The 24623-nt window shown below is 41.5% G+C and overlaps 1 protein-coding gene across 1 annotated transcript in view; it reads right to left on the minus strand.

Annotated features, from left to right (window-relative positions):
- Positions 1-9834: 9834 nt before the first annotated feature.
- Positions 9835-24623, minus strand: part of col5a3a (collagen, type V, alpha 3a) — a 59369-nt gene continuing 44580 nt past the window's right edge. Inside the window, exons 43-67 of the mRNA XM_084745279.1 lie at positions 24348-24455; positions 23588-23641; positions 23321-23374; positions 23105-23212; positions 22938-22991; positions 19409-19462; positions 17005-17058; positions 16860-16913; positions 16655-16762; positions 16484-16537; positions 15013-15066; positions 14820-14873; positions 14642-14695; positions 14429-14536; positions 14254-14307; positions 14053-14106; positions 13853-13960; positions 13709-13762; positions 13216-13251; positions 12706-12759; positions 12307-12601; positions 11479-11591; positions 11279-11347; positions 10224-10457; positions 9835-10006 (exon numbers count right to left, since the gene is read on the minus strand). Coding sequence (XP_084601405.1) covers positions 9860-10006; positions 10224-10457; positions 11279-11347; positions 11479-11591; positions 12307-12601; positions 12706-12759; positions 13216-13251; positions 13709-13762; positions 13853-13960; positions 14053-14106; positions 14254-14307; positions 14429-14536; positions 14642-14695; positions 14820-14873; positions 15013-15066; positions 16484-16537; positions 16655-16762; positions 16860-16913; positions 17005-17058; positions 19409-19462; positions 22938-22991; positions 23105-23212; positions 23321-23374; positions 23588-23641; positions 24348-24455 — 2190 coding nt within the window. The 3' untranslated portion in view covers positions 9835-9859. The remainder of the gene's footprint in view (positions 10007-10223; positions 10458-11278; positions 11348-11478; positions 11592-12306; positions 12602-12705; positions 12760-13215; positions 13252-13708; positions 13763-13852; positions 13961-14052; positions 14107-14253; positions 14308-14428; positions 14537-14641; positions 14696-14819; positions 14874-15012; positions 15067-16483; positions 16538-16654; positions 16763-16859; positions 16914-17004; positions 17059-19408; positions 19463-22937; positions 22992-23104; positions 23213-23320; positions 23375-23587; positions 23642-24347; positions 24456-24623) is intronic.

The following is a 24623-nucleotide window of genomic DNA, read 5'->3' on the forward strand; positions in this document are numbered from 1 at the left end:
TACCTTTATACTCGTCTGTTAGATACAGTATATCTCAGAGAAGCAGGTCAGGGATTTTGAGTGACAAAGACCGGCACTTCTATCATTACATTACATGCTAGAATACACTATTGAAGAACTTTCTGTGTTTATTTGAGATGCTGAGCATTAGAGAAGACCTTGGCAGAGAGTTAACATCCTTCCTTCAAAGTCAAGGTCTGCTGTGAATGTGACACTGCCTCTGTCAAAAAAGGTTCACACTTCGTTTTACAGTACACTAATAAGATGTGAGAAGCTGTACTTTGTATTAGATTAGACAAAAACTAGAAATAATATGTTCTTTATTAGTCAGTAAACAAACACAGCTAAAGCATAGACACCCTTGACACCATATGCCTAGGAGTACACTAATAAGATGTTAGAAGCATCCTTTTGTTTTAAATCGGAAAAAAATGCAAATAATATGTTCTTTATTAGACAATAGTTAAACCCTATCTGACACCTGAAGGTACACTGATAAGACATAACAAGCCATACTTTGTATCAAATTAGACAAAAACTAGAAATATGTTCTTCAGTATACCTTTTATTAGATCCTTATTAGACTTAATTAGAGGGTAATTAGGGACACATTTCACTTTTGTACAGTTACAGTACAGTTCTGTTGTAATGTGTCCCTAATTACCCTCTATAAAGTATAATAAGAGTCCAAATGTTGGAAATAATACACTTTAGTTTACAGTGCAGTTCTGTTATAATGTGTCTCTAATCAACCTCTAATACTGTACTGAAAGAGGGTGTCATGGTGGTGTAGTGGTTAACACTGTCGCCTCACAGCGAGAATATTCTGAGTTGGAATCCCCCTTCTGGCTGAAAGTCTGCACGGAGTTTGGATGTCATCCCCATCAGTGTTCTCTACGGGTTCTCCGTCTTCCTCCCACTGTCCAAAAACATGCAGGCTGAGTCAGCCAACTGGCACCCTGTCGACATGTCCAGGGTGCCCCCCCCCAAGTCTAATAAAGGGTCTAAAACTGCCTAATCAAGAACCTATAATTTCTAGATTTCATCTACTTTGAAAAGTAAAGTATGGCTTGTTACATCTTATTAGTGTGCTGTAAAATAAAGTGCAACCCAAAAAAGAAATTAATGTCATTCCTTATGCAAGTGCAGTGTCTATTATAAGTACAAGTTTCCCAACCTCTTTGATTGCTTCTTTGCCAGAAAATTCATGCTCAACCAAGTCAGAGCCGCCCGTAGACTTTTGTGTGACCATATGTGAGTGTGCGAGTGAGATAAAGAGAGGGCATGCATGGGTCTTTTGCACTGCAGTTTTTGATTGTACAGTATATGGTATGAAAAAAGAGAAATGCCAGTCCGACAGACCGAATCAGAGTAAGTGAGGAGGACAGACATAGAAAAACGAGTGACTGCAGGAAGAATTCCCGATTGCAGATTCAGAATATTGCTTCATGTCTCAGGTTGGTTGTGAATTATTGAAGAGCAGCAGAGTCAGGACCAATTGTACTCATTACAGTGAAACATATGAAAGCATAATTCAAACGTTGCCAGTTGCATGGACAAGTGGAGAGAAAGGGATTCACTTTATCCACTCAGCAAGTGTATTGATTACCAGGCCTTATCCATTTTGCTGCTGTACAGTAAGTGCAGAGATTACACGACATTTTCAATTTAATAGAAGTGACACAAAACATATTGCTGTCTCTAACCACTATGAGTTTCAGCACCTTCACACCTCAAACAATGTATTTTGTCTATATCTCTATTTAGATGAAATGAGGCTTTTGAGTACCAATTCTTTCCTGGACTGTCACACAATGAACTCCACTTTCTCTGCAGTTCACCTCTGCTCTGCAAGATTTATGAAAAGCGTCCAGGTGCCCATGAAATGCTGCTACGTCTGATCCCCCGTGATAGAATAACAACCGTGTCAGTGCCGATGATACAGGACAGGGTGCATTGATCATTCAGAGAGGGAGAGACGGAAAAGGGGGAAGGAAAAGGGGGTGGAGGGCTGACGGAGTGAGAGGTGGAGACACGATGAGGATTTCTTTGCATTCAGGACCACAGACGAGAGCAGCCAGACTCATCGAGGTGAATGGAAACGATTAGTTTCCCTGGCTTTTCAGCTCAGGTCTGAGCCAGTGTACTCCCACAGCTGAATCACTCAGTCTCTGTCTCTCTCGCGCTCTTTCCCTCGCTGCCTCGTCTGATTTATGGGAAAAAATCATCTCTATTGAGCGATGGGGTCATGCAGTTACCGCTCTCTCTCGCTTCCTCTTACTCACTAACAAATCAGAAACTCTCATACACTCTCTCTCACACACACACACACACAAAGATGTGTACAGATCCCATGTGGTTCCTCCTCCTGTCTTCCTGATCAGGGCTAAGTTTGTTCATTAACACACTCTGCCTTGGATTTATGAACAGCTGTGCATGTTCAAATTGGCCTGAGTGATTCATACAACACATGCCTGTCTGGTGAATAATACACCCTCTCCTCCTGCGCTCTCCTTTTCCCTCACTGTGGTAAATAAGACACCACTGATTACTTTGGCTGTCTCGGGGAGCTTGCAAACAACTCAGTCCTCCTTTTATTGAGGACTAAGTTAAGTGAGGATGGCATGGCAGTGGTAGTGGTTGTGACTGCGGTGGCGGACGCTGAGAGCTGCAGCAGACGGCAAATTAGGAGTAGGATGTGTGTGTGTGTGTGTTGGAGGCGGCGGGGGTGTTCTCAAGCTGTGCGTTTGAATCTGGGCTCTCTGTCTGCGAGATAATCATCTGACACTCTCAGACAAACAGGGCCCTGGGCTTCCGAACGTCACCCTGTTCTTTGTCCACTCGCCTAGGGATTTCTATTGCCCTCCCTCGCCTTCAAGTCATTTTTCAAACTGCTTTACTAATGTTAGCTTTGTCGATAAGCACCTTTGATGGAAAAGGCATCTGCGGAAATGATTCCCCCCACCCCTCCTGAGATAAAGGAGCTGTAGATGGGACCTGGCAGGAGAGGCGCCTGCATGCACACTAATAAGTGCACCCCTGCTCAGCCACAAATGCTCCTGATTTCACATACCCACACAGACGCATATACAAGCCTACGCATCAAGGAGCATGTTCAGCACAAGCAAGAGATGATCCAAGTTATTCCCTGCCACTTGTACAGTACAAGATGCTAAACTGAGAGCAGCTTGCACACTCATACACACATCAGTGGTGTGGAAAATAATGTCTGCTGTTATCTACTGTGACACAACATCCGGATTTGGGTGGATGTGTTGAGACCAAGGGAATGTCCCTGTACACCCGGAAATGTAGATATTCCCACCGCCTCTCTCTCTCTTTAATCTGAACGTCTGTTTAATTTGTTCATTTCTCACTGTGACTTTGTGACACGTTCAGCTTAGTTAGAATCAATGTCACAGGAGAGGAGCTGAGGGCAAGGGAAACTAGACAGAGAGAATAGAGGAGGGAGGCTAGACAGTCCAACAAACAACAAAGAAACATCTCCAACATTTTCAGCTCTACAATAATGAGACGGAGATGTGAGAAGAGCCAGACAGAGATACAGAACAGAGAGCAGAGAGATGGAATAAGAGACACAATCTTGTTTCCAATATGCAGCAGCTAAGGACCCCTCTGCCTGTGGGTTACACTAATGTACTCCTGGGTCTAAAAGTAGCTCATCAATGCCAACTACAGACCCACAGCTCTGCTCAAATCCTTGATGGAAAATAAGTGAACAGCAGTGCTCAAGAGTACACCTAACGTTTTCACATCTCTATGGCGAAGCTTGTTAGGTATTCTGTATCCAACACACATAGTATTTGCAGATCAGAGTGCATCGTGTTTGATGTGTCACCCTTCTAGATACAGCAAGAGAGATACTACAGGTATATTACAACACCCATGTCGAGATTGTATTAAAAGACAAAGCACTGCAGGGGTGGTGTCTTCCAGAGACTGTGCTCCCAATCAGTAACACATAGTTCAGCAGTGCCTTGAGTTACAAAAATCAACTTTTGTAAGTTGATATTTATTCATGTCCACTGATATGAAATTCAAAAGTTTACAACCATCTGTTGAAACAGTAGCAGTGTGTCTAGCACTGCAATCAACCAACAGTGGCTGTGAAACATCAAAGGCCATATGTGGAGCCTCTGGACCTCATGCATGGAAGTTATCTTATATTTGTTCTTTAAGGGTATAATATGCAGCATTTTCATTAAAAAACAATATATAGAATCAATCATCTCTTATGACTCACTCAAAGTGTGTGGATGTGGCTAAACCTGCAGAGATGCTGGGCAAGTTTGTTCTTACCAGCCTGAGTATGTTGATCACTCATGTATGATCTTAAATTTGATGCATGTCATTTGGAACTAGCATACAGAAACGCCCAATAAATCCAAAGAAGCCAGTAGACCGTTTGACAGGTGATGTTAAGGGGCAGTTCACCCCATATTTTTCTTTTACCCGTAGTACTGTTTATCCACAGAGATTATTTTGGTTTGAGTTGCAGAGTTTTGGAGATATCAGCCGTAGAGATGCCTGCCTTCTCTCCAATATAATAGGCGTAAATGGCACCGTGCTTGTGGTGTTCAACGGGCCAAGAAAAATACATTTGAAAAATTGTATTTCAACTCCAGTGTCTCTTTCCAAAAATGAATAACCAGGTCTGGAAAGAAACACTGCTGTTTTTGAAATGTACTTTTTTAGTGCTTTGAACGCCACAAGCCGAGTGCCATTTAGTCCCATTACATTGGACAGAAGATATCGTCTAAACTTTAAACTCAACAGCTCTGCAACGCCAAAAAAATCTAGTTGGATAATAGCACTGCAGGTAAGAGGAAACATATGATTTATTTGATTTTGTGGTAAACTGTCCCTTTAAACTCAGAAAAAAAGAAGAAGAAAATTGGAAAGGAGAGGAATTGCAAGAGAACAACTTTTTACCAGGCATGGATGAGTGCACTGGAGTATCACTGGAGAGGTTTCTGTGTTGGGGGTGCAGCAGGTCCAGCCAGATTGTGCACTGTTGTTTTCCATTTCTGCCATATTTTGCCAATAAATCCCCTCACATCTTACACACTGGACCTTTATGGAAGGGATGAATCAGAAAATAACAGAAGAAAGAGAGCATCTTGTTTTTGAAAGACCAATGTTTAAAAGACAGATACTGACAGGACAAGCTTCCTGTTTTCCTGCACAACTTCCATGCAGTATTTTAGATTGTAATTTTGTTTCGTTTGTCAGATGAACCAGGGATTTCTGAAACAGGGAATTAGTTAAACAATATTTAGTTTGAGATTGTTTTCTAGTCCAGGTGCAGGAAATCCATCCACACTTTTCAGCACTGTTGTAATTTTGTCGTATGTTTGTATTTGTGAGCATAAAATAGAACTTTTCTCATGTGGGAGTGCATTTCCATGAGATTTCCCAAAAGCTTTGACAAAGCTCAGCTCCAGGATCAGCTGGCTCTTCTCAACGCTGTGCTCAAGCTGATTTATCTCTGTGCGGTGAGGAGACTGTCTATCAGTGGTTTCCAAATCACTGTCATGTTTGACAACTCAATTCTCAGGGTTTATTCTTGTTTATTAGTCTATCGTGTAGATTTTCAGCTCTCGGCAGAGATAATAATTGTGTAGCGAATGCTGTCTAACCAACGTTCAGCCCTCAGCAGAAAATATACAAGACTTTGGGGACAAAATGTCATAGGAGTGGTGGCACTAGAGTCGAATGGGAGAGAGGGAAAAAAACATAGTACCATGGAAATACCATATTGATAGTCACACTGCTCTTCTGCTTGATCATTATTCTGAGGTAGTGGCAACAGATGACCTTTCCTGGTCAGGAGCTTAGTGTGGTTAAAATTCAATTGAGTGGAAGAGAGCAGAAAGGAGAAAAGAATAACATGGTAACCTTTATTCTGCCATTGACGCTAACCTTGAACAATGGGCCCCAAAGGGGATGAACGCCTTGTACTTATATGTGTGCTGTAGAGTGTGCCTGTGTACATGTGTGTGTATGTCTGCGCAAAAGGAGCAAAAAGCAATTATTGTGCGTTTGTGATAGGAACAGAGATACGCAGGCAGACAGAGAGTGTGTGGGAAAGGAGCGATGATGAAATGGTTTTAAACAAAAGGTGGTTTGAAATAAAGTCATCATCGGGACTTTCACCATCTCTCTTTGTCTGTCTCGCATTAATATCCATCAGCACAGCTCTTGCTACCTCCACCAAACAGACCAAATCTCCACGGCTGCGTTTCTTATCCTGAGCCATTTCATTACTGACCTCTTCCTTTGTTCCCAACATCCATCCTTCCATCCTTCCCTCGCCTCTGTCTCCTCTCCAACTTCCCTCTTGAGGACTGAAACAGGGCTAATTGAAATAAATGAACTGGGGGAGCAAATCAGAGTTGATTACATCGGCTGTGTGAGGATTCTGATTGCATGCTTGTTGAGTGAATGTTGCAGAACCAGTTTGTAATGAAGAGGCTTGTTTGTCTATTACACTGACTGGACACTGCAGGCTGCCACACGCTGTCACAGATATTGTTCTAACCCACCTGTAGGAGTCTGCAGAGGAAAGGGAAAACAGCATGATTTCTTGTTTGTTTTTATTCGCACATCAATTTTTGACAAATACATTTGTTTTTCATTCAGGCAACAGGTTACTGCTCATAAAGTCCTCAGAATAACTGTACAGTATATAAAATTAGTACAACAACACTATACACAGGAGGGGCAGTGCAGGATGGGACAGGAGGAGAGGAGTTAATTACTGGAATGTTTAAATGCTATGAAACAAATTGAACCGCAAAAGTGAAAAATTACACGTACTGGATACACAGTCTACTGTTTGAGTTGGAGGAGGCAGACAGAGCGTTAAGGAATGTGATTTGCTAAAGGGAAAATCAACAGTAAAATAGAATTCACATGCATGCATGCCATTTTGGTAATGTTTCACAGCTCTGTTTTGTTAATTCACAGGAGTCTGTTTAAGCTGACATGCAGAGACAGACTGTAGTAATAATGTCATCTAAAAACAAATCCTGGAGCTGCTTCACAGACGGTGAATAATGCAATAACATGGCACTATAATAGCATGCATGGTAATTTTACTGGGATGTGACAGCAATTTCTGATTTGCAGCTCAACAAGTTTTAAAGGTAAATTGAAAGAAACATTAAAGGGATAGTTTGGATTATTTGATGTGGGGTTGTAGATAGATGGAGGTCAGCATGTCCCCACGTTGGAGAAGCAGAAGCCATGAACTGCTGTGGACAGGATCAGCAACAAAATATACTTAAGTACTTAAAAAAGGTTCACCTAAAAAGATCAATATTAAATTAAGTGTACGCTATATTTAGAAAATTTCTACCACTTTCCCTCACCGTCAGACAACCTTTTCCGATACCATTATACAAGCCAAATATTGTGCTCTCTTGTGATTTGTGCATCACACAATAACACAAACAATCTAACAAATCAATGCAGCGATAAACAACAAACTCCTGTGTTTGAGAGAAATTAAATCATTTCTAAATCAATATTTTGCGTCAAATTTTATTTATTTATTTTTTGGTAAGTAACCATGTAATTAGTGGGATAATAATACCGTGAGCAGGTCATTATTGTGAAATAAACCCCTTCAGGATGATTCAAGACTGCATCACCCTGTCAGGGTTTATTTCATAATAATGAAGTAACCCCTGCTGTGCATTATCCTTTACTTTTTCCTGGCGGCTAGGGCTGGGTATCAGTAATATCTCTAATGTACTGATTGAAATGTCCCAGTACCAAGTATTATAGAAACTTCTCCAGTGAAACGATACCTGAATTCAATCCATTTTGTACCCAGATCAAGAAACTGCATCACCACAGCGTTCTCTATAAAGAAAAAGAATTGGTACTGATATCATAATTTTTTTAACGATACCCAGCCCTACTGACAGCGAAGTCAAACAGTGAATATATTCTAAATGTAGCGTACACTTAAACTGGTATTGATTTTTCTGGCCTCTTTGCCTTCATTTATTGGATATGACAGCTGTAGATAGACAGGAAATGTGGGAGAGTGGGGACGACACACAGCAAAGACCCGGGGGCTGGAATCGAACCCAGGCCACTGCAGTAAAGTCACAGCCTTGGTACATGGAGCACATGCTCTACCAGCTGAGCTACGGGGATGAACCAATATTGATTTTTTGGGTGGATCTTTTTTTTAAGTGGCTAAAGTACCTTTGGTTGCTGATGCTGGTACTCCTCTTCTCCAAACTGGGGGTGTGTCGAGCAGCATCTACTGCAGATAATACTCTGACTATTGATAAGTACCTCACAAGCTCCACTTCAAATAATCAGAACTACCCCTTTAAAAATATCAATGCATCAAGTTCTCGAAACCTGATGCCGTCATTATCTCCATACTTGATATTGCATAATTGCTATTTTACTGGATTTACTATCCAAAATCAATGAAACAGCACAATGCAAATTCGCTTTAAGAGTGGATTTTCCCTTTAAAGCGCTAAGCCACATTTCTCTGAACCGCCCCTAACCTCCATTCACTGGCACTGTGAAATTGGCACAATCAGCCAGAAGATGTGCAAAAAACACAGTAGACTCGTCCCCAGCCTTTGAGGGTGTTTCCTGCCGCTGAAAGAGCAATAACCCTCTCCCTCTCTAGTCCTATAATCCTGCCCACAGAGACACACAAACACAGTGACACAAAAATAACAGAATCATCTTTAGCACCACTGAAGAGCAAATCATGTCACATTAACAGCAACATACTCTGTCGAAATTTCAACATATGAACAAAACCGAGCAACAAAAACCTCTGAGTAGGGAAGAAAACTGAAGACAGGTTATGTCGGCAATTATAAAACGCTTTCAAGAGATCCATGAAACGTCTCCTGGTATAAAGGACTGCAGTTAAGACTAGAGAACATTTTAATCAGCATGCTCTTAATTTTTGCCCTGAAATATCCCCAACCTAGTTGCTGAGGTATGTCATAGCAGGTATGTAGGAAGGATGTTAGTCTGACATACAGCACTATAGTCCTTGGAAACACAGAGGGCTCAAAAAGCTTATTATCAAGCCCGTGGAGGGAAGCAGTCCAATAAAGGAAACAACCTTATCCGTTCAAGTAAGTGTCGGGTTCAATAACTAGCTACGCCTATTGAATACTAATCAAGGTAATTCACTGAGCAAACTGCAGTTGAAGGGTAAAAAGGACAATTTATCATTCCTGCACACAGGAAATTAATTACTGTGCTTGTGTGGAATTAATATGCTAGGCTAGTTCACAACTGCTATGCAATTGTCATTATAGTGAAATCTGAGCATGCAAATGAGTATGACTGCGTCTCTGATTTATTCAGCTGCAGTCTGTGTAAAACATTAGGTAGCAACTAATTCATCCATGGTCTGAAAAATCACACTTAACTGACCCATACCACAGAATGACAGACAGTCTCCTTTCCGTGATCGGGCAGATCTGCCTTGTTTACAAGTGGTCATTGTCAAGTGGTGCACTCCTCGTAATTCTAGAGGATACAGCACACTCAAAGAGTGAGAGAAAAAGAACACAAAAACACTTCAAATTAAATATACTAATTGGAATATTTCCCTTTGGTAAATGTGCTTTGTTCCCACTGGTGCATATCCTCTTTCTTGCCGTTCTTCTCATTGTTGAAAAGCCACAGGACGTGGCCATTGAAGAGTCTTAAATAATATACCACAAACCCACCACATACAGGAACATTATACAATAAATATTGCTTGGGTCAGCGGTCAAAGTCCAGTTTCTTTGTCTGAAAACTTGCTGTGTGTCGCTTGTTTGTCGTTGGCAAGATGTTAACCGTTGAAGCATACTCGTCCAACTTGGAATCCAAATTTCTGGTTGCTGTTGCCAAAGTCTGCTGGAGCCACATCCATAATAGGGAGCAGCTCTGCCGAGGGGGAGTCAATCTCTAGAACAGTCCTTTCCTGACCTTTCCGGAACTGAAAGACAAAAATTAAAGCAATTACTACAATTTGCTTGACTTAATTCAACTAACTAGCTCTCCCCAGTCACTCTGGCCTAAATCTGTATTTTAGTCGGTGATTTGATGGCTACCCAGTTATTAAATCAAGCACCAGCAGACCACAGTAACACATAAACACATTAGTTTCATTATCTGTCCAGCTAGTTCCTGTCCCTGCATGCCCCTGCACTGACCTGGCAACCATCATGCACTGCATTGATGAAGGGGCTTTTGGCTTGTGTCAGCTCCTCATCATTGCTGCCCCGGAAACGGAGGGCATGCTGGTAGGAGCGGGCGGTGCTGTCAAACCAGCCTGCCGAGTTCTGGCAGGTGTAGGTGAAGCTCTGCTTGGCCGTGGCACTCAGTAGCTTCAGGAAGGTCAGCTGAACTACATGTACAGGGTTCCCATCCCTGTCATTGTAGGAGAACTGGATGGCACACATACATAGGCATTAGTGTACTGCATAGGCAGGGAAATGGCCACAAGTTTAAAACAGCATTACCCTTAAATGACACAAAATCTCACTGAGAAAAAATACACAAAAACAGGTTTTCTCTCAAAGCGATGAAGCCACAGAAAAACATGTCTGAGCTCATAATCTGTCAGACAAATATGAAAGTACAAATCTCCCAGCTTGTGCTGATGAAGGGGTTTACATAAGCAAGGGTGAAAAAGTTACAGCAACTTCTCATCAGAGTCTGAACAGCCAGGGAAAGTCAAGTAGGAAGGAAGGAAATTAAGGAAAGATAAAAAAAAAACAGCAGATTCCAGGATTCAAGGACATGAGAAAGCCTGTGAATTACAATGGTGCTGGCAGCTCTGTGATTATCTGAGAGGGTTATGAGACCTCTGATCAGGTGCACATGAAAGGCCAGCGCTGTGAGCGTGCTGCCCTGAATGCTAGTCAATGAGACAGAGCTGCCAATGGCTTTGTGTGAGTCATCCTCAAATCAACTGCTGGCGATATCAATTCAGCTCTCTCACTGCACATGGTCTAATAAATTAATACCAAATTATACGGTGCGTAGATTTACAAATAAAGAAAAATGTGCACACGGTTGAACACACACACATGCCTACACATTCATGTGAACGCACTCGTACAAATCCTCACATATCAATCATATGCATGAATATCATTCAAGCTCTCTCAATTAGGAGGAGAAATTTAGCTGAAAAAGACCGCTTGATATTTGGAGCCAGCTAAGATTAATGGTGGGAGGTGATGTTTGATTTGTTTTTTTGTACCTGCTTGCCTTTCCTGTATTGGCTGTACCAGCTTCCTGGCTTCTCTTTGTTCCACGCTGCTAATTTCACCTAGACACAGAGGGAGACAGAGGATGTTGAGCAGAATTTTAGGCTCAGGGGACACGGAGTGATTTGTGCTCTGATGTAATATGACGAGGTCGGCTTTGTAAAGGCTGACAGCGAGAGATTGGGAGACTTACCATCTCAATCCTCTTGTCAGGGTAGAGACATGTCTCTCCATCAGCTGTGAAGTTACAGTAAACCTTGATGGAGTCTCTGTGACAGCCCTGGTTAGGATCAATCCAGTAGTCTCCTACAAAGCACACAGACAAAGGGCATCAATAAGCACTAGATGTTGATATAATGAACTCATCTATGGTAACAAGATAATTTAAAAAAAAAAAAAAAAAAAGCAAACTAAACAACCTTTTGACTTAAAAAGTGTGTTTGTTAGAGCAGTGATTCTCCACCTCGGGGTCGAAACCAGATGGTGGTGGAGAAAAAACATAAATAAAATAATTGTGTCAAAGATGACAGTTACCAACATAAACCCCCATGTTCTGAACAGAAACAAACACTAACAAAAAGCAACATTTGAATTTTGTAACATAAAACTTAATAAATTACTCACTCAAAGACAAGGCATGATGGGAAATGATGCCATTTTTTAAACTGGAGAATTGTATTTACACTACATTGCCTGTACCAATGTTCTATATTGTGTTTGCGAGGGTGTTGGGGTGAGGAGATCACAACTTGAAAAGGCTGAGAATCCCTGTGTTAGAGGATGTGTGCATATTTAAGATAAGATAATCCTTTATTAGTCCCACTACGGGGAAATCTGCAGTGTAACAGCAGTGAAGTGGATCGCGAAATAGAAAGATGCATCAATAAAAACAATAAATAATAAATAAGTAAACAAGCAATATGTCTGAAATATGTCCAGTTTTCTCAACGAGTTTTTCTTAGATAGAACCTTGGTTTGGTGGTGAAATAGGCATCAATTATGAAGCAATGTCTTTGCTTACCATCTTTGTAGTCAGGTTGCACCATCATGAGCTCTTTGCAGGTCCGGGCGGGGCTCTCAAAGGTTCCCAGGGGCCTCCTCATCAGCTCCACCTCTGTTTTCATTGAGGATAGGGTGGCAAAGACTTCTTCCATTCCTTCTGGGTCCTCCAGAGGCTGATCTCCCTGGAGGAACTCCTCCATATCCGCATCCTCCTCCTTGGATGGAGCTGCTCCTCCTCCCCGATCGGAGTGCCTTCTTCTCTTCCGCCTGCCCTCCCTGATAGGTAGGGGCTCCACCATTGTAGCAGGGGGTCCCTGGAGGTAGCGCAAAGAGGTGAGCAAGAGGTGACAGAGGAGAAAGGAAGGGAGATACAGCTGCCACTGAGAAGGGCATGATATGTATCACTGGGGGTACTCACCGGGGCTCCTGGGGGGCCAACAGGGCCTGTATCTCCTCTGGGACCAACAGCACCCTGGAGGATAGGAGAGGACAAAACTTTGTGTCAATCATGTCTCACCTGGAGCCTCACTCACGCCACTTGGCTAAAGCCCAGCTTTATCCAGGCAGATATGGCTGTTGCTTTATAGGATTATCCAGCTGTGTGCATCAGCACTCTGTGGTCAAAGCCTTGGCTCTCAAGACACACTATAGTGGTTTTCATAACATCACACACACCACAACCAAATCCTATTAAAAGGGCCCAATGGAAAAATCACACACAAGGCAAGCGTGGCTGTACAGCAGGCTTTTAGTTCCAAAGACATGCGGTAAACACAGCAGAGCATTATGATTATGAAGCATGGTACATTTAAGCCAACAAACACACTTTTTCTCTCTTACCAAGCATATGTTCGCAGCAGCTGCTAACCAAGCTGAAGTGTGAGTATAGGAATGGCAATATATAAATAAGACAGATGACTGGACTCACCGTTTCTCCCTTCGATCCTTTCTCACCAGCTGTACCCTGAGAGTGAAGAGGAGGAGTAAGTAAGCAATAAGAAGACAAAATCTGTGAAAGTTTAGAAAACTATCTGATTACTCCTGCTTAGCAACATGGCAAGTAATAGTCAAAATTATTACTTACACTACTGAATAAGAAGGGGTAATAACAGAACTGTACACTCTGTGGATAGAACTGGTGCTCTGCTCTCTGCAGAGGGATTCATCGGCTAAATACCTGGTATCCAAATCTCACATGACCTTTAAATAATCATTTGTTGAGTTTCACTGTTGAACTGATCAGCCAGTTTACACCAGAGTCATAGAAGAATGACCATACTTAGTGATGTTTTCTTTAAAGTTGGAATAGGCAGTTAACACCCATGTTTGTCCAGACTCATTATGAGGTTTACTGAAGATACTGAAGATACTGAAGACATACATATTTTTATACATATTGTTGTAACAGCTACATCACTTACAGAGAGTCCAGGTGGTCCCAGTGGACCAGTGGGACCAGGTGGGCCGGACACACCCTAGACATAAGGACAAGCATATCTTGTTAGTGAACTGAACTTTCTTTGTGTAGAAGTGTATCAGATGCATCATTTTGCAAAGACATGTACCTCATCTCCTTTGGGCCCTTGTGCACCCTGGCTCCCTGGCAGGCCTCTGTCTCCCTTCTCACCTGCTTCTCCCGGGGGGCCAATTAGGCCGATCAGCCCACCATGACCCTGCAGACAGAAACATGGTTCATCATGGTTCATTGTTTCCCAGGGTTCAGACTGGTAGAAGTTGTTTTCTCTCTCAAAGTTCAAACACTTACTTTATCTCCCTTGTTTCCAGGGTCTCCTTTTAAACCTGGAAGTCCTGGTGGCCCCTGTTATTAACAACGACAGATGTATTAGTTTGCCAATACTGTCCATGTAGTATGTGACACATGGCTCAGTTGCGTTGGGAATCCTGATTTATGATTACAACTGTCCCAAATCCCCCCTCTCATTAAATAGGAATATAACAATCTTACAATTGGTCCTGGTGGTCCGGTTTGTCCTGGCGGGCCGTTTAACCCTTGCTCACCCTAGAAAGTAAACATATTAATTAAATATCAGGTTACGATATGCTGATTAAATGTAAACAGTACCTAATTCTGATGACTGTTTATTTAATGACATTGCTTCCGACTCAGACTGTATACTGACCGAGGGACCTGGAATGCCTCGAAGACCTTCTGGACCAGGCCTCCCTGGCTGTCCTTGGGGTCCCACTGGGCCTGTCTTCCCTGCTGGACCTGGGGTTCCTGTTGCCCCCTACAGAGCAAAGGAACAGACATAGACAGTGAGGCATTAGGGGAGAGATGGATCAGAAAGGCACCATGGACAAGGACAGAGCTCAGTTCCAGTTACTGTCTTTACCTTGGCTCCCTTCATGCCTTGTTTCCCTTCTTTTCCTGCAGGACCTATATGACCCTGGGGTTGAGAAAGACAAGGTTACTGAGATGATGGCAAAAGCTTTTAAATACAACCAAACACACATGGCCACTGGCTACATACAGATACATGCACATAAACATATAGGATATGCTTAACTCACCCTCCGTCCAGGAGGTCCTGTAGGACCTGGCTCTCCAGAGGCTCCTGGAGGTCCCTGCACAGAAAGAAAAACAGAAATGCATTTGCAGCCATAATGATGAAGAAGCAGAACCTCAATATATCACATATAATGAAAACTTCAGCGAGGCATACAAGACTACAAGTGTTGTTAACATGTCCAGCTAGTTACTTACTGCTTTGCCAGATTCTCCATTGTCTCCTTTAGGCCCTGGTGCTCCATCTACTCCCTACATTGATGATAAGATGTTGTTTAGAAGAATAATAACTTGATAATAATAGCTTTATTTATACATTCAAAAACAGAGTTTACAAAGTGCTTTTACAAACAAAGCCAGAGCAGGACTATCAGGAGGCAACAATAGCAAGTCAAAACAGTGAGACCAGACAAAAGCAGGACAGAATTAAGCTAAAATTGAGTTGAAATTATAACACGAACCAAAAGACACAAAAACAAAGAAAAAAGAACAATACGAACAATAAAAACTAACAACAGAATTGAAAGAATAAATGACAATGTTGCATTATGTCAGTATGAATAAATAAATAAATAGAAATAAAAAGAATAATGGATTAAAAAGACTGAAAAAAGATGACATCACAGAAGAAGAAGTTTATAAAAATGGGTTTTAAGAAGTGATTTAATGTCAAAAGCATGGTCGCCTTTAGATTTGAGCTTTGACTTTGCAACAGCCAGGAGGGACCCACCCAAGGAACATTTCAGCTATGTAGCTTGAGGCCAGACGCAGATGGGCTTTAGAAGTGATGAGTAAAATCTTAAAATCAATTCTAAAACGCATAGGGAGCCAATGGAGGGAAGCCAGGATGGGGCAGCCAGTTCGCCAGTTCACAGGGTTATATCCTACGGTGGGGCCCCTCTGGCTGGCATTGAGACTTAAATTAAAGTTGTCCATACTGTTACTATCAGGGCCCCTTGGGCTGAAACGACCAGCCTGAGGAAAATAAGTCTCCAAGAATCAGCAGCATCTTTTAAATCACTTCTTAAAACCCATTTTATAGGCTTGCTTTTATGTGATTCTTTTTATTGTTTCATTCTTTTTATTTGTATTTATTTATATTGACATGTTTTTATTGTTCTTATCTCTTTTACTGTTCTGTCTTCTCTGTACTATGTTTTTGCATCGTTTGCTTTTCCTTTTAATTTGACCTTAACTTTGTCTTGCTTCTGTTTTGCCTTACTGTTTGTCTTTCTGGTGTTATATGGCCTCCTGGGCCTCCTATTCTTGCTTTGTATGTCAAAGCACTCTGTAAACTCTTTTTTTATTTTGACAGATATTGCGAATGTGGTATGATTCACGATTAGTGGCAGAGATCACTTTTGCATCCCAATTCTCAAAAATCATGATGATGTGACATTTGGGGTCTGTACCAAACACATTTTCTTACATCTGGAGAACAAGATTTATAGGCCAGGGCATCTCTGCAGCACTACAGTACTTTATTATAATGATGTTTTCTCGCACATTTTGTCTTTATCAAAAAATTGCACCTTCGATTTGGATTCATTGCACTTGACCATATTGCAATTTCAATATTATTTTGATTAATTGTGCAGACCTAGTGCTATAGAAATAAAATTATTACTATTATTGTCATTATTAAAACAATAGTAATAGAAATACTGACATTAACACCAGGTTCTCCAGGGGGTCCTGAATCTCCGGGGAATCCAATAGGGCCCTGTGGGCAGAAACACTGAGTCAGAAACCATTGTATGTATTGCATGACATTAACAGACTGACTGATTCGACAACCAGAGCAGGAAAAAGTCACTGATCCGAAGAGACAAAGACTCACAAGGTTGCCTTTGGGCCCGTCCTCCCCTGGTGTTCCTCTGGGTCCTGGAGGCCCAGCTGCACCAGGAGGGCCAGAGTCACCCTTCTCTCCCACATCGCCTTTACTACCCTGGGACACCAGCATATGAAATGACAATCAATTAAAAGGCGGAGAAAAGACGAGGTTGAGCGAGACAGAAAGAAGAGATGGAGGCAACGTGACTCACAGCAATGCCAAGCTCTCCAGCTGGGCCGGGGTCTCCAGCTTCTCCATCCTCCCCCTGGTAGAGATGGAACATTCGGTAAGTTAAAGACACACCACACACACACACACACAGGCAAACTGTGTAGTTGCTAATGGGAAATGCTGACCTTCTCTCCAACGGATCCAGGCTGTCCGACTCCACCAGGCATTCCAGGTGGGCCCTGTGACAGGAGGAAGAGAACAGCTTGAACTAAAATATTATAAAACAAGGCCAAGCTTAAAATATTCATTTGATTTTTGAAAATCAACTTCTTGGTGCGGTATGTTTTTTCTGTTTTGTTTTTTCAGCAGTTCTGCTCACAGAAAGCTGAAACTGGAACAGAATTATCACAACACAAGGAAAAATATTGAGTGTCAGGTTTGATATGTGGATAGTGTGTGAGTCACAGTAGGGTGGATTCTGTTTCCTTTCTCTCAATCAGTTTGTTTGTTTGTTTCTGTGTGTGTATGTGCATGCATGTTGGTGTGCACGCATGTATGTCAGCGGATTGCGCTTTGTGTCTGGAGACAAACTCAGTAAAAGCATGTCTTCGGTAGAGTGCACAAACATGAGAGCTGAGTACAGCCACGCACTACTACTGAGCACCTGCTGTCAACCGCTTCCCTCACATGCCATCCCACCCCATTTCGCTCTTTTTCACTATTCAATCCATTTATGAATCCCACCATCTCCCCACTGCTGTTTTTCCATGCTTCCTGTGATGAAGCACTAGCGTGGCTCACACAGATTTCTGCAGCTTGCTGCTGAATAATTGACCGGTGTGAGAGGCTGTGGAGAGACGGCCATTACTAGAGGTAAATATAACTGCCTCTTAGGGATGATAGTCTAATACTTCTTAATGATTCATAGAGCAGTAAATATAACTCTCTCCCAGGGATTATATTCTAATACTATTTAATAATTCAAGTTTCAAAAGCAGTGGAGGGTCTGTGGCAGGAAGTGTTCAAATGAGGAGACTACATGAAGAGATGAGGGACTGGAGGATATAAAATATCTGAGGTGTGTGAGGATAAGCTATGGTTCAGTTTGAAATTTAGATAACACTTTGTATTGAATGGAGATCCTTTTGATACCAAAGCAGATACGCCGTCATGTTTTCTTTATGAGTCCCAGAGGCGTGAAGCTACCATTGGCTGAAAATATCAGACCTCCAATTTTCGCACAGGGTGTGTTTAATTTCAAAACAGCATTTGTGCAAGTCAGATTTTGGACATATCTTAAAATACAAAATTAACAATGAGAATGATTAATTGTCTGTAACGCTTTATAATAACCATCATTAATACATTAATGATACTGTTTGAGATGCTTTTGCTATGAAAACTTGATTTTAACCATTATAATCATCAGTTGCATTTTATAATATCCAAAGGATATTTATTAATGGTAACAGTGTTACATTTTTTTTTTTTTTACAAATGATTTCTGAAAGGTTTACTAGTCATTTGTTAATCATTAAAAAATACTTAATATGGTTATGAAATAATTTACTAATGTATCAGAATGAAATTGTTGTCTCAACAGTTATGATACAATATATACTTTGAAGGAGCAATATGTAGAAATTGTGTGTGCAAAAATGAGTGCTGCAGTCTAAATAGCAAGTTGGAGCCATAGACTATATATTAAATAGGTTGTAATCATATTTAATAAATGATCTATGATTGAAGTGAACTGTTTCCCTGTGCTCCCTCCTCTCCAGACTCAAGCTCAAGCAGGCGGTAGGAGAACTGCAGGAGCGAAAGACAAATGCAACGTCATAAATCGATAACAGGCAGTGATCAGTTCTACACGGTAAGTTGATCAGCTGTTTACGTCTGTCAATTGCGTGTCAATGTAAAGTTCAGCCTGAAAACAAAAGCCCACTGCTGGACACAGTTCACACGCTGGACTTGGAGTTAAGTGACTGCCTGTCGGACACAATTAACATATTGCTCAGTTTCACCTTCATTAACATCCTCTCTGTCTACAAGATTATTAATGATTTCTTATGACTCACAAATAGACACTCTTTCAGTGACCATTCAGCATTGACTTGATTAATTAATGTGAAACAGGTAAACAACAACAGTTATTCTATCCCGGAATAGAAAAGAGCGGCTGTGGCTGTAACGTTTCAATTTAGCATGTTTCCTTAATCTCTGATGACAAATTGTGGTTATTTTATTTTGATTCAGTAAATATATTACAGATTTCTCAGATTTCTCATTCAGATCAATTTACCATTTACTAATGAAGCTCATTATAATATAATTGTTGTATAGTTGTATAATTGTTACCTAAGTGTCAGTTTCTATGAATTACGTTAAAAATGCAAGAAAATCTGGTTAAAATCTGACAGAAAAAATTCTGAGTATTGATCTACATTAAATACTATTATAACATTTATGAATGCTGATCATGCTAATTTGCATTATCAGATAGATGGGCTGTGCAGGTGCATTTATTGTTTTAATAAATTTAACACAGATTTAAAGACATAAATTTTAAAAAGTCATGCTGCACTCTACCTCTCCTCCTATGGGCCCCTGAGGGCCTCGTGGGCCGTGCTGTCCTGGAGGTCCCTGTGGAGAGAGACATAAAATAATTTCATTAGGATCTGGGTGCAGACAATAAGAATATAGTGCATCAATAAAGCACACAGAGAAATATAAACTGAGTGTGAGCTGTGGGTTGGCTGGTGCCTCCTAAATGAAATGAGAGTTATAAGTCAGCCCATGGTGGATTGCTTATGTAATGGCCCCAGTATCTATGATCATTATCGTAGTGACATGATGAAGACGTCCAGACAGGTCATTACCCTCAATATGACAGGCTCTGATTCCACCCCCCCTCCTCCTCTCTTATTCTCTCTTATTAATAAGAAACCTCTAGCCTGTGATGTGTAAGACCAGATTCTCCGAGCCACAGTGACGGCATGTGATTTGACTTTTCTGTGCAGCTCAAGAGAGTGCCAAGCAATTAATCCTAACTGTGCTCGGCTTCAGTTTCAGTTGAGTAGATGTTGAGCTGTGCTCTGAATCACTCTGAAGTCTTGGAGGGAGCCTTGTGTTGTAAAGACACTGAGACAGAAAGACAGACAATCTGCCCAGAGAGAGACTGTGTGGGACTAGAGGAAACACATATCCTTCTGGCGGAGAGATACTTGAGCATTAGAGGGGAGAATTCTGTGATCCGCAACGCTCACACATGAATGAAACTTCCCCACTGAGTCTTCAGCATCTCTCCTCTCCTCTCTTTCTGTCTCTCCTTTGTTTTGGTTCCATTCTGATGCATTCCCTCCCTAATCTGGCTGTGGAGAAGAGGGGCTATAGAGAATCTTGTTGAGCGTGTGTTCATGGTTGACAGCGTTGTGAGATGACTGTCACAAAGGAGGATGCTCATTAGACAGCCAAGGCTGAGGCTAATCTGATTAGCAGCTGTCACACTGTCTTCCTGCTCACAATCAGTGCCCCGCCTCTTCCCTCCACTCCACTGCTCCACTGCCTCCTTTCTGTCACTCTCTCGATTTTCTTTTTTTTTTTTTATCATCGTCTTCTTTTTACATACAGGACCACCTCCTCTTTCTCTGGGCTCGTCTTCCTTGCACATGAAGTCATGGTCTGTTTTGTCATTCACACTCAGAGAACCGTCACACAGTGGAAATCTGTCTCAGGATTGTTTTAGGTTTAAAGGTTTAAAAGGCTTTCTTTCTTTTCACCGCCGTTATTATGAATATCATTTTAAAAGATGAACAGAAAGATGATACACCAACACTGTAGAGATATGAGGAACATAATTAAGAGAGCAGTGAACTGGAGAGTTTGTGTTTTGTATTTTTTCACAGCCAGCATAATGACACAGTATTATGTTATACGCCATAGTAATATGGTTGACAAGTTTGCATGAAGTTAAGTGCTGAGGACAGCTACTTAGCAGAGCTAATGTGGGATCTTCATTGTTTTGTCAAGAGTTGTCAAGGCTATTATAATGGAAACACAGCTCTGGGCTCATATACTGTAGTCTGGGTAGATACATTTTTTGTTTTAAATCAGCTGATCTTAATTTTTGTGCAACAGCCTCACAAGGCAAACCAAGCCCCACTGAAGACCACTGCCTGTAGTTTGAGGGCGGTAAATTTTAATGATTATCGGCAGAGGGAAAGGTAGCAGAATCAGCACAGCTGGTACTAACAAAATAAATAGGTGGCACTAATTAAATTTTACAGAGCTGTGGTGGGTTGTCTGTGAACCAGCTGGGTGTTATCTTTGATAACAAGCTTAACTTTGACCAACAGGTGAAATGAGTCGTTCAGTCATGCTTCCTGCATCTTCAAAACATGTCAGAAATTAGCAATTTTTTATCCGCTAAGAAACTGGAAACTGTCAGTACATCCTGTTTAGATGACTAGAACTCGCTGTATTCTTCAGTACAACCTCTCCAAACTTCATCTAATTCAAAATTTTGCAGCATAGTATCCAATACGAGTCCAAATAATGATTACTTTTAAAGCACATTTGGGTTTGGCCCCTGATTATATCACTGATTTACTAAGCCTTGACAATCCTGAATGCAGCCCTGTGGCGGCGGTGTGCTACTAATTCCTGAATCAAGGCCAAAAAACAACCAACAGGAGAGTGAACGACCTGCCAGATGAGATCAGGTTGGCTAGTTAGTTTTTACTATATTTATTTTTGAGTTTTAGTAATTAATACATGCTTGACATTTTTTCTGTATCATTTCGACTTTATATATTATGTAATTCCCTTTGTATTTATTTGTCTTTGTAAAGCTCATTAACAATCTTTTCTTTCTACAAAAACTGAACAGCAGTGTCTCGTTCCAGAAATCATGAGATGTATTCTATAATACGATTGGATTGCATTAAAGGGACAGTTCACCTATGCACCTGTGCTATTTAGCTTTCTAGATAGTTTTCTTGTGAGTTACAGAGTTAGATATCAGCTGTAGAGATGTCTGCCTTCTGTCCAATATAATGGTCCTAGATGAAATTCAGCTTGTGGTGCTCAAAGCACCAAAAAAATACATTTGAAAAACTGAACAACACTGTCTCTCTCCAGAAATCATGACCTGGTGTTTTGAGCACCACAAGATGAGTGCCATCCAGTTCCATTACATTAGAGAGAGGGCAGACATGGCCAATATCTCCACAAGTCACACCAAAACTTTCTAGATGGATAAATAGCTGTACAGGTAAGAGAAAAAAATATGTATTTTGGATTTTGGGGTGAACTGCCCCTTTGAAAATGTTTTTTTCTACTGATCGCAGGTGACTGTCGCACTCATAGCTCTCATAACTTTATTTGGACTGTATTATCTACAGGTATCAAGCAACATAATTACACCTGTAGTGCTCAATGTTATACTTCTAATGGTTTATAATTATAAAATTAGTGTAGATGCTGTTCACTGTACCCTCCTGATCTAGCCAACTCCTGGGCATCATCTAATTTTCTCCAAAACAAAAGGGATGGTCAAGTAAGGCTTTAATCTAGATTGTACCTTTTGATAGCATCGGTAACAGAACCACATCAGAAAGAACCACAATAAGAGAATGGTGCTAAGACTAACAAGATATTTCAGTGCCACTTGCATGACACAGTTTAGGGCCCTCATTATTAAAGGTCCATATTTTTTACAAATATAGTTTTCACCTCATGAACAGAAATATAATCTACAGTATTTGCAGAAGCATTAGATCCTAAACCTTCCTAATAAATAACTAAATTGACCTTTAAAAAAAAACAACTAATGAATGCATGAATATGTTTTCTCTTCAAAAATCTATTAAACTGTTTTTGACACTGGAGAGAAAAGTGGAGTAAAGTGGAGACACATATTGAAAGTTGTTTGGAAAGTGGGGAAAAGTCAAGTCGATATTCAGGACGAGGCAAGACGAGTCAAAGTCATAATAATCATGCAGCAAAGTGTGAGATGTCTGAAAAGTGGTGTTGAGAACAGACTTGAGACTGACACTGGACCATTGCAGTGGACTTGAGATGAGTGTTATATGTGCTGAGATTGCTGAGCAGCACTCACCATCGAGCCGACATGCCCGCTCTCTCCTTTCTCCCCTGATGGTCCCGGCATTCCCTACAAACACAGGTGTGGTGAGCAACACAGTCTCAGGCGTGAAATGGAAACAGATACAAACCACAGAATAAATGTGAAATCTGCGATGAGACAGTTTGGATAGGAAATTTCACCTGTAGTCCAGAAGGACCAGTTGCCCCCTTAAAGCCTCTCAGTCCTTCATCTCCTTTCGGCCCATTCATGCCCTGCTGTCCACGAGGACCTGGCTCACCATCCGCACCCTGACGCATACACAGACAGGTCAGCACTATGAACGCTGCGCAACCTAAAGCAACTTATTATACAGTGATATGCTGCTATATGATGCACTATGAGCTTTCATAACATACTGGCAGTCCTGGCTGGCCCACAGGTCCTTGACTTCCAACGGGTCCCGGAGGGCCCTAGAAAAGCAGAAGGGCAGTTCAATACTGTTTCACTGCAGGAGAGACATGATTAAAACCATCTGCTCACTCCACCAGAGGATCTACTGTCCAGACAAACAGTTATTACAATGAATTGCCCCAAACCAATTATCAGCCAGTTTGTCCTCTACCCCCTGCTGATGCTAGGTGATGATGTGATGTTCGGACTATTCACATAAAATTCATACTCACAGCTTCTCCTTTGTCTCCTTTGCTGCCCTTCTGGCCTGGTCCTCCCGTCTCTCCCTACGGAGACAAATGCACACACGTGAACACATATGCACGATTAAGTCCAACTAGAATCACCGCCCCGCCAGTCACTCAAGCTGATGTTTACATCCATGTATGTCCAGATATCGAGACTCATTTGAAATATGGGGTGAAGACTCTGAAGGAATTAAAGTTATTGAGTGTATTTTTTCACATGTACAACACATGATTCCAGTAAGTAATTTCAAGTAATATAGATGCTGTGTTCACTTAGAGACTATTTTTACAGAGGAGGACAGAGCTGATAGCTGAACATTATGATGTTACACTGAAGTTGACCTTTGATCTTTTGGGTGTTAACTGTCATCACTTCATCATTTCATCCTATTAGATATTTCTGTGAGATTTTGTCATGATTAGTGTGTGAATTCCCGAATTATGGCTGAAAAACTGACCACCAAATTCTAACCAGATCATCCTTGAGTTTGAGTGGATGTTTGTGCCAGATATAATTCAGTTCCCTGGAGGTGTTCCTGTCATATTGACATCCAAAATCTAATTAGTTCATCTTTGAGTCCAAGTGGATGTTTGAGCAAAGTTTGAGGAAATTCCCTCAAGGTATTCTTAAGCTATCACATTCACTGGACAGCCACCCGTGAAAAAAATGCCTCTGATCATGGTCAAAATCAGCAGACATTTTATAGCAGTGCTGAAGGCCATGCTGGCTTTCCGGTGTAACTACCTTGTCTCCGTCCTCTCCTGGAGGCCCAGGAGGTCCCGCAGCCCCTGGCAGACCTACAGGTCCAGGTTCCCCGTCATGCCCAGCCGGCCCCACGGGGCCCTTCTCTCCCTGGAGAACAGATGGGAAAACGGCGCACATCTAGCAAATGCTACAATACTTATTATCCTCATATAGCAGCGTGACACATTGATTAATGCACTGCACCAGGGAGGAAACTCACACCCAAGAAAGCAGCTTGATCACATTCATATTTTCTCTGTGCCTCCGTTACCTCTG

Source organism: Lutjanus erythropterus, chromosome 19, assembly GCF_056507025.1.
Source record: "Lutjanus erythropterus isolate fLutEry1 chromosome 19, fLutEry1.hap2, whole genome shotgun sequence".
Lineage (NCBI taxonomy): Eukaryota > Metazoa > Chordata > Actinopteri > Lutjaniformes > Lutjanidae > Lutjanus > Lutjanus erythropterus.